At 42.6% G+C, this 13,823-nt stretch overlaps 1 protein-coding gene across 4 annotated transcripts in view; it reads left to right on the top strand.

Annotated features, from left to right (window-relative positions):
- The window catches only part of LOC116705622 (caskin-2), a 73,654-nt gene that overhangs the window by 27,845 nt on the left and 31,986 nt on the right, over nucleotides 1–13,823 (top strand). For all 4 annotated transcript variants that reach the window (XM_032541943.1, XM_032541942.1, XM_032541940.1 and 1 more), the window contains 5 exons: nucleotides 4,459–4,557; nucleotides 6,047–6,192; nucleotides 6,739–6,834; nucleotides 8,989–9,122; nucleotides 13,473–13,581. In XM_032541943.1, the coding sequence (XP_032397834.1) occupies nucleotides 4,459–4,557; nucleotides 6,047–6,192; nucleotides 6,739–6,834; nucleotides 8,989–9,122; nucleotides 13,473–13,581 (584 nt within the window). The remainder of the gene's footprint in view (nucleotides 1–4,458; nucleotides 4,558–6,046; nucleotides 6,193–6,738; nucleotides 6,835–8,988; nucleotides 9,123–13,472; nucleotides 13,582–13,823) is intronic.

Raw genomic sequence — 13,823 nt, 5'->3', positions numbered from 1 at the left:
ACACACACACACACACACACACACACACACACACATCGGCATGTGGAGAAATCCTGTCGTCTGTCAAGCTAGTAACGGTTGCTGAGCTGTGATTTAGACTATTGCTGTTAGAGGTGGGGGTTTAGCTACTGCTACTGAAAAATCTGGGATTTCTGAATCCAACGTAGTTTTTTTTGTCAAATTAAAGATTGATAGACTTCTAGATACAGAACTTGGTGGACAGTCCCACATTATGTGATGAAAAGTGCCACCATCCTTAATAGTGCATAAACTGGACATCTGTCTTATCATCAGTTTAGAGTTTTGAAATGTTTTATGATTCTAGCTAAAGGGAATGTGTTTGTGGTCAGGGTGGCCTCCTTTATGCTTGACAAACACCCTGCCAGTAGGTCTGGGCAGTCACGTCTCCATACTGAAGCGCTAATACAGTGCGGACACCTGTTTTTCCCCAACAATTGATAAAGTTGCTTAACGGGCAAAGGCTGTTGCCATGGGACACCACATGCCCGAGAGCTGATCTGAGCTGCTAATTAAACATAAACGTGGCACCAGGTAGATTAAACTTGAAAACAACTTCAGGCCAAATACAGATAGTCTACCAGAATAATGCAATGCTGCAGAGGAGATCCCCGTCACTGTAAAGCAGTGTAAATGTCCTACAAAAAATATTCCCTTTAAGCCAGCTCTAACAGACAGAACTCTGACATCAGACGCACGGCCAGGCTCCGGAGCCCCATCTCCGCCATTGGTGTAGCCGGCACAGCTGGTAGGGAGGTGAAGAATTCTTTGTCCTCTTCCAGAGACTGAAAAGTCTTTCAGAAGATAGATCACCTCCACACCTTTGGCTCGGGTCCATAGCTTGAGGGACAGCTGGCCGCATTTAACTGTATATCTGCTGTGATCATGGAGGGGGAGAGGGGTCTTCCTTAAAACCGAAAGGAGGTTTTGGCGGGTGGTGTAACGGAGAATATTGAAATCAAGTTTTTTTCCCTAGTGTATTGGAAGCCTGTTGGCCCACCAGGCCTAAGCCACTGGGGAAAACATTTTTAATGCTTCTTTTAAACTAGTTACAGTGGGGCAGCTCAGTTGAAAACTTAGACGTAGTCATATTTTCAAATCTCCAGTTTGCTTTTAGCACTGACTTAATATGTAGGGCCCTGTGGAGTCTGTCTTATAGCTTTTTAAATTCTCAATTTCACCATTCTGTCCATGATGCTGTCATCACAGAAACTACTGGGCTCTACATTAATGCTGCCATCAGTGTGGGACCGGCTCCAGCTGGGCCCTCGTATTAAAAAAACAACACTTCGGGAGTGGTTACATGAGGAATTTGAGCTTTGGACCCTTACAGTCTTCCTGCTAGGCCAGTAATACAGAAGATGAATCTCCTCAAGCTAGCTCAGCAACATCAGACCGTCACTTGCCCTGTACTCTGTTATGGCCACCAAGCGTTTGAATAGCTCCTAATTTCTCCTCCGTTCCCTTTCCTATCTGTTGAAGTTCATCAGATTGTGATTTAAGGGAGCCACATTGCTTCTCCGGCACAGCATCCGCTAAGGTTTCAGACTTTCCCCTTGTGTTCAAGTTACTATTAGACAAAGATTCTTTGCTCGATTCCGCCAATGCTTTTTATAAGATACTCAGTCTAGCCAAATGGTTCAAGAAAAAGTTGTCTCAATGGAATAAATTAAGAAAAACAATGTGTTGAGCCTATTCAATCTATGCCAGTGTTTTTTTTGTACTCAATTTTAAAATATTTTTTTTAGTATGTAATTTTAAACTACAAGTATTCTGATGACAACTTTAACTTCTGCAAGCTGCTGCATGTGTGTTTATGCGTTGGCCTACACGCAGTGTGTGTGATGACTGAGGCCTGCTCATGTGTCTACATGCATGGTCAACATAGCGCGTGGGAGGTCATTCACAATAGGGGTGTTAAAATTGTGTGTGTGTTGTGTGTGTGTGTGTGTGTGTGTGTGTGTGTGTGTGTGTGTGTGTGTGTGTGTGTGTGTGTGTGTGTGTGTGTGTGTGTGTGTGTGTGTGTGTGTGTGTGTGTGTTAGAGGAAGGAGGTTACCTGTGGGGAGGGGAAGGTCAGCAAACATTCGCTTGTCACTGAGTCAACAGAGAGATAGCGACTGTGTGTGTGTGTGTGTGTGTCTATGTAGAAAGTGTTTGTAAGTGACTCAGGATATGGACAAGGTATGGTCTGGTAGAAGACTAGATGGCTGGATAAACAAACGTGCGCGTGTGTTAGTGCGCGTGTGTGTGTGTGCGTGACACTAACAAGATAAGCCGCTTCACAGTCTGGAGATCCCTCAGATTTCTTATCAACACAGACTGACGTCTAAACGCGTCTAGCTTGTCAAGCCTCACAGAGTGCATCAACTAATTAAATACACAGTCAATACAGATGGGATGTGGTTAGCTTAGCTTAGCATAAAGCCTGGAAATAGGGGTAAAAGCTAGCCTGGCAAAGTGAAAAAACAAAACACACCTGAAACTCACCAATTCTAATTCATACTCCGACAGAGCAGATTTAAGTCCCGCCCACACCAGAGGGGAGAACAATGCATCGCCCTCCATTGACTTGTATTAAGTGAAGGGGCCTCCTTCCCAATTCTGTCTGCTAGAAAACAAAAGAAAAATGGTGGGATGCACTACCAACAGGGTAAAGAACCCAGAACTAAGATTTACAGGCTGCCAAACAAAACAACTGAGTCTCTATCAGCCAGATCCTGACACTCAGCGGGCCCAACCTTCCATGTGCTCTGACATTTGTCGCCACATGTCAGTCTTATGCTAACTATATTTCTGTAAGTCAAGCTAAAGCATTTTGACAGGAGGCAACTTGTGGTATAATGCTGTAAATTTTGCTATACAATTAATTGTTTCAGAAATAATTGCAATTAACAATATAATAGTCTCTTTCAGTCCAGTTTAAAAAGATGAATCCCAGGGTACATCTTTAAATCACTGTCATGTGACCCACATAATTTAATAACTCAGGTACACAGCTTATGAAGTAAACCACGCCTCTTTTTTATCATAAAACATCTTTAAATGAACATAAAATTGATATAGAATATTAGTCCTCTGAAAAAAAGGTGGGGGGTGGTGATGATGATGCAGCCCAGGATGTTTGGAGTTGCTATGGCAACAAGTGACCACCGCCTCTAGCATAGCATTGGTCAACAGTCTGACCAATAATCACTCTTTTTTTTTTTTTTCAAATTTGGAATATCTAAATAAAATTAACAAGTACTAACAGTGACTAACAGTCCTACCCCTTGAGACCTTAGCTAATGTTAGCAACTAACAAAGAAACCACAAATACGAAAAATAAACAAGGATTAGACTATTATGTAATAATTGTCACAGGCCTATGTGATAGGTGTAGTCCTGAGTGGAAAGTAAGAAGGAAGCAGACGTTCGCTTTGTGCTGATTTTACTTGTCACTTTGTAGGGACTGTATGATGATGCCTCAGTTTTTCTAGAGAGATGATTGGTCAGTAGTAGGGCTGTTTTTTTGTTTTTTTTGTGCGATAAATTTACACATCAATGTGTTTTCTCAAACCAATGTATTTGTTTGTACTTTCATACAAAAAAGTGATTACATTTTTTTCTGGATCAAGGTTTTTTTCTGAGCTTTTGCTCCTCCAGTAAAGTCACGTTGTTTACTTATGAGGATTACAACAGAGACTTCCTAGTCCGAACGGCAAACTTTATTACTCCATTCAACCTTGACAAACGCAGCGCATATCGGATCCTTCTGTTCATACCTTTCACAACAAAGCCCTAGACATAAACACTACGTAACTGTATACCAGAGGGAACTAAGATTCACTCAGAGCATTTTTCTAAAAGGAAACTCAATTAAATAATTTACATTACCTTTAAAACACACTGACCTCAGACAGCAAGCTGCTCTGGGTCAGTAGGATCCCGGTCGTTGGGGGGGTTTGCATCCCTGCCACTGAGAATAGTTTTAATTTGTGTCTCTTATGGGTCACGCCCCCAGTGTAACACTGTAACAGCCTTATGTTCTCTTTCCAAATGTATCTAGGCGGTTTATTTGCAATAGGACCACCTGAGGGTGTGTGAGATCACCTGCAGCCCTCTGCACTGTGGTTGTTGTTGTTGTTGTTGTTTCACCCCCACATGTGGGGGGTGTGCCTCTGAGTGTCACCTCCTGGAACGCTCACTGCATCGCCCTCAGCACAAGCTTGTCGTCAAGAATAAATGCTTTTAATTTCTGCTTCTGTGAAATATACAGCAAGCTGACAGACACCAGGAGACAAACACACACATTTCATCTCTGAAACACACACACACACACACACACACACACCTCAGTCTGGAGTTTTGAAAAGGGCTCACCTGCTGTAAAGTCATCAGTATGATTTATAACCCTTCTCATCTCCCTGTCTCTCCCCCCTCCTGCTCTCTCAACCCCCCCAGCTTCTCGGCGCTGCACCATGCCGCTCTGACGGGCACTCCAGAGCTGCTGTCTCTTCTGCTGGAGGCCCAGGCCACGGTGGATATCAAGGACATCAACGGTAACGTGATATCAGAACAGCTTTACCACCTGAACCAATGCCATCAGACAAACCTAGAACTGAGCAACAAAAAAGTCCCCGTTTGGGAAGGCAGTTGGGGTCAAATTCAGCCTGAAAACTTCCTCAACAGCTCTCCGACACTCAGCTGAAAATAAGTTTGACCCATATGAATAAATAGGATTCACTTTGAAGTTTGTCTGCCATGCAGTGACAGCAGTGCTGCAGCTAAGATCTGCAGCCTCCCAGCGGAACAAATGTAGTAGAATCCGTGCGGAGGGGCATCTGAGCCAAGTGGTGTAGTGCTCACACCCATGTGTCTCTGAGGTCAGCTAGATTTCTGAAGGACGGTTTTGCAGGTTGAGTTTACCTCCTTACCTCATACCGCCCTTCCTGACACCTTGTCACTGTCAGAATCCAGGGTCCCCTGCATTCTAAGTGGAACACACACCGCAGCATCACGTAGCATCCATAGCACACTCTGGACTGTTGTCAGGTTGGCCAGTCAGGGTGCTCAGTCCGGGGAGCCAGTGTCTGGTGTTCTAAAGCATTAATGCATATCAAGGCAGGGAAAAGGTAAAAGTATGCTAGGAGCACACTTTCATACACATTAAATATTAGAAGAACAGCTGATTTCCGACGCAACCACAGTGTCAGCGGGTGGTTCTTGTGCGTACCATAAAACAGATTCCTGCCGGCGCCACTGTCTCACGGTACCTATCATCATCATCATCATCATCATCATCATCATCATCATCATCATCAATCATCAAAAGACATTTTGTGTTGGCTGTTGTATAGACGAGGAACTGAAGTTTGATGAATAGAGATGATCAAATTAAATAGTCAAGTTTGATCATTTGGAACAAAAAAAAAGGAAGTACCCCAGACTAACAATGGGGGCAAGCTGTCTACCTTGAAATAAAGACTAACGCCTGAAGATAGTCATACTCTTTCATAAAAGAAAACATTAACCTTTGGAATGTAGCGCCTGTGCTCTCCCCCCCCCCCCCCCCCCGTTAGGCCTTATCCGAGTGAGGTAACTGTAACTCCTATAACCACTTCATCAAGAGAGAAGGTGTTTAGTCATCTGACAACCCACCTACATTCTGAATATGTATTTTTAAAGCTGCACCATTCAGTACTTTTTTTTTTTTATATCCAATGGACAATGGATGACTATGTGAAATGTAAAAAGGTGTTACTCAGCGCTGCAGAGTGTTTTATTACAGAGTGAATATTGGACTGGATTCTTTGAATTGTTTGCTAATATATTAGAGGTGGTAATGTGTCAACACTTCCCATAACGCAACTTGATCATTCCTTTTGAAAGACTTATCCTGCTTGGTTAACCCTGGCAGGCCCCCCTGGTGACATCACCCCCTGATGACATCAAGGTTATGTTCTCAGTAGTGGGTCTTTAATGCACATCTCACTGGCTTTACCTTCCCGTCTCACGGGTGCCATCCGTCCCTCATGTCTTCGCCTCTAGGCATGCGTCCACTCCACTACGCAGCCTGGCAGGGGAAAGCAGACTCCGTCTTATTGTTGCTGAGAGCCGGAGCTTCAGTCAACTCTACTTCACATGATGGACAGATGCCCTTACATCTCTCTGCTCAGTATGGACACTACGAGGTGGTGAGTACACGTACACACCACCACACACACACACACACACACACACACACACACCACACCACACACACACACACCACACACACAAACACACACACCTCAGCCGCCAAAGGCAAAGCTCCAAGGGATTACCAGTCCTGCCAGTGAAATCGACCCCCTTTGTCTCTCAGTCTGTATTGTCTCCCAACGAAACCAGTCATACCATTAATGCCATGACACAAGAGTCTAAAAGCAGTGAACGCATACATTCCTTTCCTCCAGCCTCATCTGCTTGGCTCTTTAGCGATAGATACACATATCATGGACACACACACACACCTCGGCCTGTCATATAACCCGTATGGAGGCCTGACCTCTTTAGTACAACATCATCCAACACAGTCCTAAACACAGTATTGCCACAGTCGAGCGATCATGTGTTCCCCTCTTCTGTTCAAAGACAAAACGTCAACACACACAGAGAATGTGTCGGGATGAGTGGCATGTGAGTGAGTGTGCATAAAACATGAGGTGATATCACTTACCTTATCCTTTCTCCCTGTCTCTCAGTCTGAGATGTTGCTGCAGCACCAGTCAAATCCCTGCCTGATGAACAAGGCCAAGAAGACTCCTCTAGATCTGACCTGCGAGTTTGGCAGACTGAAGGTGGGTGTGTGGGTGTGGGTGGGTGGGTGGGTATATCTATGAATAATGATCTGTTGTTATTTTTGACCATTGAGTTACATCTGTGCAAAAATATCAGGACTAGTATTCTAAGCCAAGGGGCTTGCACATGTATAAAACCTTGCATACACTATTTCAGACTTATTACTTACAGAAATTAGCAGTAAAGTTGTCTCGTGGTAGTAAATGAACAGGGTAGTTTTGTTTGAGAGGGTTTAGGTGCAGTATCGGGTTAGCGGTCGGGAAGCGGAACAGGAACGCTTCACAAACGAGGCTTTGAGTTAGCTCAATGTTTTAAAGTGGTAGAGCCATGGAGACACAGTTTGCACTTCAGTCTGATTTGTTACAGCGCTGTTACTCACTGGAGGGCAGGAAGATTCATACCAATCGTAATTGCAAGATTGGTCTAACAAATCGCAATTAGATTTTTTTACAACTTTATTGTTTAAATACTTCATAATAAAACATAATTTGGACAATATAGAATTATTTTATGGATTCTGAAAGCTGAAGATATATTGTTTTCCAAACACATTCATGTCGTCTATAAATAAACGATTATGAAAAACGATTGTTCTTGACTACACCGCGGGTTGGCCCCGATACCCGGGCTCTCAGGATCAAGAGGTTAACATGCAATGCATGCATGCATAAAGAGATTAAAATACAGTAAAAGAAACAGTGAGAGGTTATAATTAACTATGGTTTTGAATCAATTTCAATTTAATTTTTTGAGTCTGGAGTCACTTTTTTTTTGCTTTTGTAATATCTTCAAATATGTGATCTGGGGCCGTCCACTTCCTCTGGGTAAAAACACAGAATGCATTCTTCATTTTAGTCAGATTTAAAAGTATCAAACCAGCTGTTTTAAAGGCACAAGATACAGGAAATGACATCCACTCTGTTCAAAATGTGATGATGGACCGAAGTATTAGACAACTTTAAACTGATGATTAGGATCGGAATCATTTGGAAGATCTGGTTTTAAATTGATCATCGGTTCCAAATTTAACATGTGCAAGTTTTGGTTTCCGTGGCGGCCAGGTGCTTGTTGTGTCGCAGCCATGGAGCACAGTAAGCAGTGCTCTAGTGTGGCGTTTTTACATTGAAAAAGCCTTGTAACACTGTAAATCAAAAATAAAACTTTCCTTTTATCTGTGAAATAAGCAGGTTACTGGTTTTAACTCCACTCCTCAAAGAATCGGAATCGAGAGGAAGAATCTGAATTGTAATCAGAATACTTAAAATCCAAACAATGCCCAACTCAACTGTTGATGTTAGATGAAAAGTTATTAGAGTTCATCCTGAGGGCCATTTGGGGAATTCATTGGTGGATCTTTGCATTGAGAGACTAAATCTAAATCCAAATCTCCTCAGTAGTTACTTGCTTTATTCATGTAGTCATTTATTTATCTTATTTGCATGTCAAAAAACAGCCCATTTGGCCCATTTTCTCCTTTTTGGAAAGGGATGGGGCCAATGTCAAACATGAACCATGGCTTAGATAAAGTGACCCATCTAAATTAAGCCTGTTTGAGCGAAAGGAAAATAGGCTTCAGTGGCTCTTTTTGGACACACGCACACTGTAATGTTAAAGGGATTGCACACTGCAGTGTGTTTTACTGTTTCTCTGTCACATCAGTGGATTAGCCTGGCTGTAAGATGTATAGCTGGCCCTGTAATTCAGAATTAGGCACACGCACACGCACACACACACACACACACACACACACACACACACACACACACACACACACACACACACACACACTTCCTATTCCTGTTAATGTTCCCTCGTCTGGTCTGAGTGTGGAGTTTAGCTGTGAGAGAATAGAAGGCTCTGGGCTGTTTTTGTGACACACAGACTTTGTGTGTGTGGAGGCTGTGGTATCTTTAGACAGCTGCTGAGTAGTTGATAAGCCTCTCTGTACTAGCTTGACCCTATATACACTATAAGGTACCAAATACGTATATTATTTCAATCAATATATTTTTACCACCCAACCTCAGCTAGCAGGGCTCTGCATGCTTCTTTAAGTATTGCTAATGCTGTAATTCTTGCCCTGATTCTGCCACTCATCGGTTGTCACAGCTCACACTTCATCTGCATTTTGGTGTCTTTGATTTTCTCCTCAGGTGGCTCAGTTACTTCTGAGCAGTAACATGGTGGCGGCGCTGTTAGAAGGGGAGGGGGGGCACGACAGCCTGGACCCTCCATCCACCACCCCCCTCCACCTGGCTGCCAGGAATGGACACAAAGACATCATCAAGTAAGATCACTGTGAGGAGCAGTGTTTGAAATGTGCTGTTGTTCTATCACGTGTCTATTTCTACCCTCTCATCTTCACCCACTGCTACTGCTACTGGCTGCTTTACCATAGTCCGCCATGTCCTGACCTTCCCCCACAGCGCTGGGGAGGAGGGTCTGGCTAGTCCACATAGCATTCCTGGATGGGAGAAAATCATGCTCTGGGTTATTGGCATTTCTGTAAATCAATCACAATCATCTTGGGCGGGTCTAAACTCCGGACGGAGCCCTGGTGCCTCTGCTAAATAGTCTCAGGAAGGAAGTTGTTTTGGTGGAACATGTGTACGTTCAGAAGTAGTTTTAGTCATCAGCAGAAAAAACTGATTGGGCAGATAGTCTAGCTAGCTGTCTGGATTTACCCTGCAGAGACCTGAGGACCAGGTAACCATAGTCCTCAGATTGGACAGATAGTCTAGCTAGCTGTCTGGATTTAACCTGCAGAGATCTGTGGACCAGGTAACATGGTCCTCAGAAATCCACCAGAGGTTTGAACGCCAACACAGAAACACCAATACCTAAACAATCCCGGAAGTGGAACGTCGTGGATACAGACTAGCCCTGGCCACTGGGAATCATTTTTGTATGTACTGTATGTTTAAGATGTTACAGTTACAGTGGGGCGGCTTGGTTGGAAACTTAGACTTAGTCATATTTTCAAATCTCCAGATAGCTTTTAGCACTGACTTAATGTGTAGGGCCCTGTGAAAAATACCTTTTTAATTATCAATTTTGCAATTCCATTCATGATTCTGTTATCACAGAGACTATTTGGCTCTACATTAATGCTGCCATCAGTCTGGGACTGGCCATCGGTATAAAGACAAACAAAATAAAAAGATAAAAGACTTTTCTGGGGGAAACCCTGAGCTGAATGTCTGCTATAAGTCTCAACTTCTCCATCTCTGGCCTGCAGATAGGCAGTCCACTTATAAACATTAAGTATAAACATGCTATGGCAAGGTCCTCCGCATGGAGTCTCCTCCGGATCAAATTTCTTTATGAATTTTCACAATCAGAGACCTCTTCTTTTATCTCAATTAATACTTATTACAGTTGTTTTCCTACATAACTAGAGAGTATACATAATTTTGTTATTGTATATCATATATATAACAAAGTCTTTCCATCTTCCCTGGAATGAACTTATCTCCTGGTTGTCTGAGTGCAAATGTTTGAGCTTTAGTTCTCACCAGAGCCAGAAAGCTTCTCCAGCTATACAAAGAGTAGGTGCTATAAGACTTCTGCTGTAGTGTGGCAGTCTTTGAAGAGACATAAATCCCTTAGTGGGAGATCACAGCCAAATTCTGCTGAGTAAACTCTGAATAAACTTGTGTGCTAATGCAGTCACTTTTCTTATTCCTGTTTGTGTTGAAAGCTCATCTTTTCTCCTCCATGTCGACTGTTCAACTTTCCAGTTGAGGAGGAGGAGGAGAGAGGAGGATGGTGAGGGTATTGCAAAAGAGATCTGATAATCGCTAGCAGCATGTCTGAGAGGCAGGGTGGAGTTACTTGGCTTAACACATACATATTTACGCAGATATGCTGGCAGAAAAAGCACACTTTTAGGTATGGGGAAAGTGTTTCACTGGGATTAAGTATCACTACAGTTGAGTGTGTTGTTTCTGTTATGGAGAGTGTTACTAGTTTGGCTTTCTGGAGCTACCTGAGGGGAAATGTTTGGCCCCTGCAGCTGTGGGTTAGGGCCTGACACATGTATGTTTCTGTGTAGTCTTAGTGCAGTATAATAGTAGCAGTGCTAATGGTAATAGCAGTGCTAGTAATTGTCCCAGTAGTAGCACAAGTAGAAATGTTACTGCCTTAAAGGCTGGTATCGGTAAGTACTGGAGTTTATGCCCTGATCTGACAGCACATAATTTAGCCCCAAAGAAAATCTACTTTCAAGTAGTCATTTTCTTTTCACTTACTGTCAAACTGGATAATAAAAGAAAGTTTGATGACATTTATTCTCTGAGTTTGTTCAAGTTTCACAAATAGTTTAACCCAAGCCTTAGCTAAAACATTAAATCTTTGTATTTTTAACATGCTGGTTTAAGATTGACACTCGGTATCGCAATCCGTATTGAGAGGGGAAAAATGAAACTCCTTTTCTTGAGGGCGAGGTCTAAACCCCTCTCGCCAATTACACACACTTTCTCTGTGTTGGCGCTCTAACCTGCGGCTGATTTCTGAGGACTATGGTTACCTGGGCCTCAGGCCTCTGCAGGGTAAATCCAGACAGCTAGCTAGACTATCTGTCCAATCTGAGGACTATGGTTACTGGTCCTCAGATCTCTGCCGGGTAAATCAGACAGCTAGCTAGACTATCTGTCCAATTGAGGACTAGGTAACCTGGGCCTCAGATCTCTGCAGGGTAAATCCAGACAGCTAGCTAGACTATCTGTCCAATCTGAGGACTATGGTTACCTGGTCCTCAGATCTCTGCAGGGTAAATCCAGACAGTAGCTAGACTATCGTCCAATCTGAGGACTATGGTTACCTGGTCCTCAATCTCTGCAGGGTAAATCCAGACAGCTAGCTAGACTATCTGTCCAATCGAGATTTCTGCTGACGACTAAAACTACTTCTGAACGTACACATGTTCCACCAGAACAACTTCCTTCCTGAGACTATTTAGCAGAGGCACTGGGCTCTGTCCGGAGCTTAGTCCCGCCCAAGATGATTGTGATTGGTTTAAAGAAATGCTGATAAACCAGAGCAGGTTTTTCCCCTATCCAGGAATGCTATGTGGACTAACCAGACCCTCCTTTGCAGCACTGTGGAGGAAAGTCTGGCAATGCGAGAATAGGTAGGGGGCAATTTAGGCCCGGTGGGCCACACACTGGGGGAAACTATCTCAAGGTTTCATAGCAAGATGAAAGTGTTGCTGCTGAGGAGAGGACGGTGCAGCTACAGTAGCTTGGCTTCAGGCTGCTTTTTTCATCAAACTTGGGTGTTTGATATTCCTCCTGTCCTGACTTGTGTGATCTCTTCATGCCAAGTTAGTTTGTCAGCAGAAACCACGTTTCACAAGTCACTAGTAAGGTCAAACTGATGTGAACATATTTCTGTGGTAGTCCGGGAAAGCATTCAGTCTCAGTGTCAGGGCCGCTGTATTACAATATTTAGATCAAACTTCTTATAATCTTACAAGGTGTTTATTTTGATTCTCTATTGTGTTGCCCTCTACGACTTGCTTACTTGTAATATTGACTTTTTTAAGACTTTTTTTCTGTTGTAATTTCACAAGAAATAGTAATATGTCCACAATAGTTCCACTTGTTAGGTTCCAATAAGTTTATTTCAATACTGTATTAAACAGGTGGGAGCAGTACGGGTTAATGGAAGGAAGTGATGTTCCATGGTTTGTGGTTTACAGTTGTATTCTTACTACATGATGGCTCTTTTCTCATAAAAATGAATACATTTACAATAGAATTGTAATACTTCAAGAATAAGTTGTAAGTCATATAAAGGTGTTTTTAATTTTGGTTTATTTTAATGCCCTGTTGTAATAAACGGGTGAGCACAGTCCTTCAGCTTTGATGTGTGAAATACAGGAAGTGATTTTTCTTGTCAAATTTATCTTACGATATTGACTTTTTTTCAAAGAAATCTGTAATTTTACAAGAAAAAGTCATAATATGAGAGTAAAGTTATAATTTTGAGAAATCAAGAGAATGATGTAATATTATAACATGTTTGTTTTTCGTGGCTCTAATACTCGCTCATACAGTGTGAGGTAGCAGACGGCGTTTAGCGGCCTCAGTCATTTACACAAGTCACACACTGTCCTCACGCTCCGTGGGGGGGGTATTCAGCCTGTAAGTGGTGAGGATGATTACAATTCAGTTTTATTTAGTTTGATGTAACTTGTTTGACAGATCAAATTGTTTATCATTTATTTGCCATAGTTCCTTATGTAGTTACCTACACAAAGAAAATGAAAAGACTGTTCTCTACCAGCCACTTACAGGGCAACAGGGAAAGACAACCATCATACAGAAGTACATAAGATTACATAGACTAAAATATATAAAACCATAAAAGAAACATTTAAGAACAGTTCAAACAGTCCAGGGTACAGTGTTTAACAGTGCTGTAGTGTGTAGGACAGTTTAGGGCTGGTATGAGGGAAATAGGCGAAAACATTGTTGAATATCGTGATAACAATATTGCTTGCGATAAATCAACAGATTCTAAAGTGTACCGAGTTCTGCATTTCTACTGCTTTCACTATTCTTCTAAAACACAACACGCTGCTTGTTGAATTTAAAAGGAAGTCATTTCTTACTTTTTTCTCTCCATTGAACAGGTTGCTGCTGAAAGCTGGCATCGACATCAACCGGGCCACCAAAGCAGGGACGTCTCTGCACGAGGCCGCCCTCTACGGCAAGACGGAGGTAGTGCGGCTGCTGCTGGACGTAAGCAGACGTGACATCTAATTTCTGTCATCTAATGTGGGATTATGGAGGCTGACACTGCTATTTCTGCATCGAAGGAGTAGATGGAAAAACAATGTCTTAAACTAACACAACTACACTACAATTCCACTGTTATTCTTTAATAAAGGAGGGAGGCTTTCGAGGGAGGCTTTGTTTTTAAATTGCACCTCACCCACACTAATCTCTTTCTCTCTCTGTGTGTGTGTGTGTGTGTGTGTGTG

This window comes from Etheostoma spectabile, chromosome 17, assembly GCF_008692095.1.
Source record: "Etheostoma spectabile isolate EspeVRDwgs_2016 chromosome 17, UIUC_Espe_1.0, whole genome shotgun sequence".
Lineage (NCBI taxonomy): Eukaryota > Metazoa > Chordata > Actinopteri > Perciformes > Percidae > Etheostoma > Etheostoma spectabile.
Note: the sequence above shows the minus strand (reverse complement) of the source record. Positions and strands in the feature narration are given on the sequence as shown.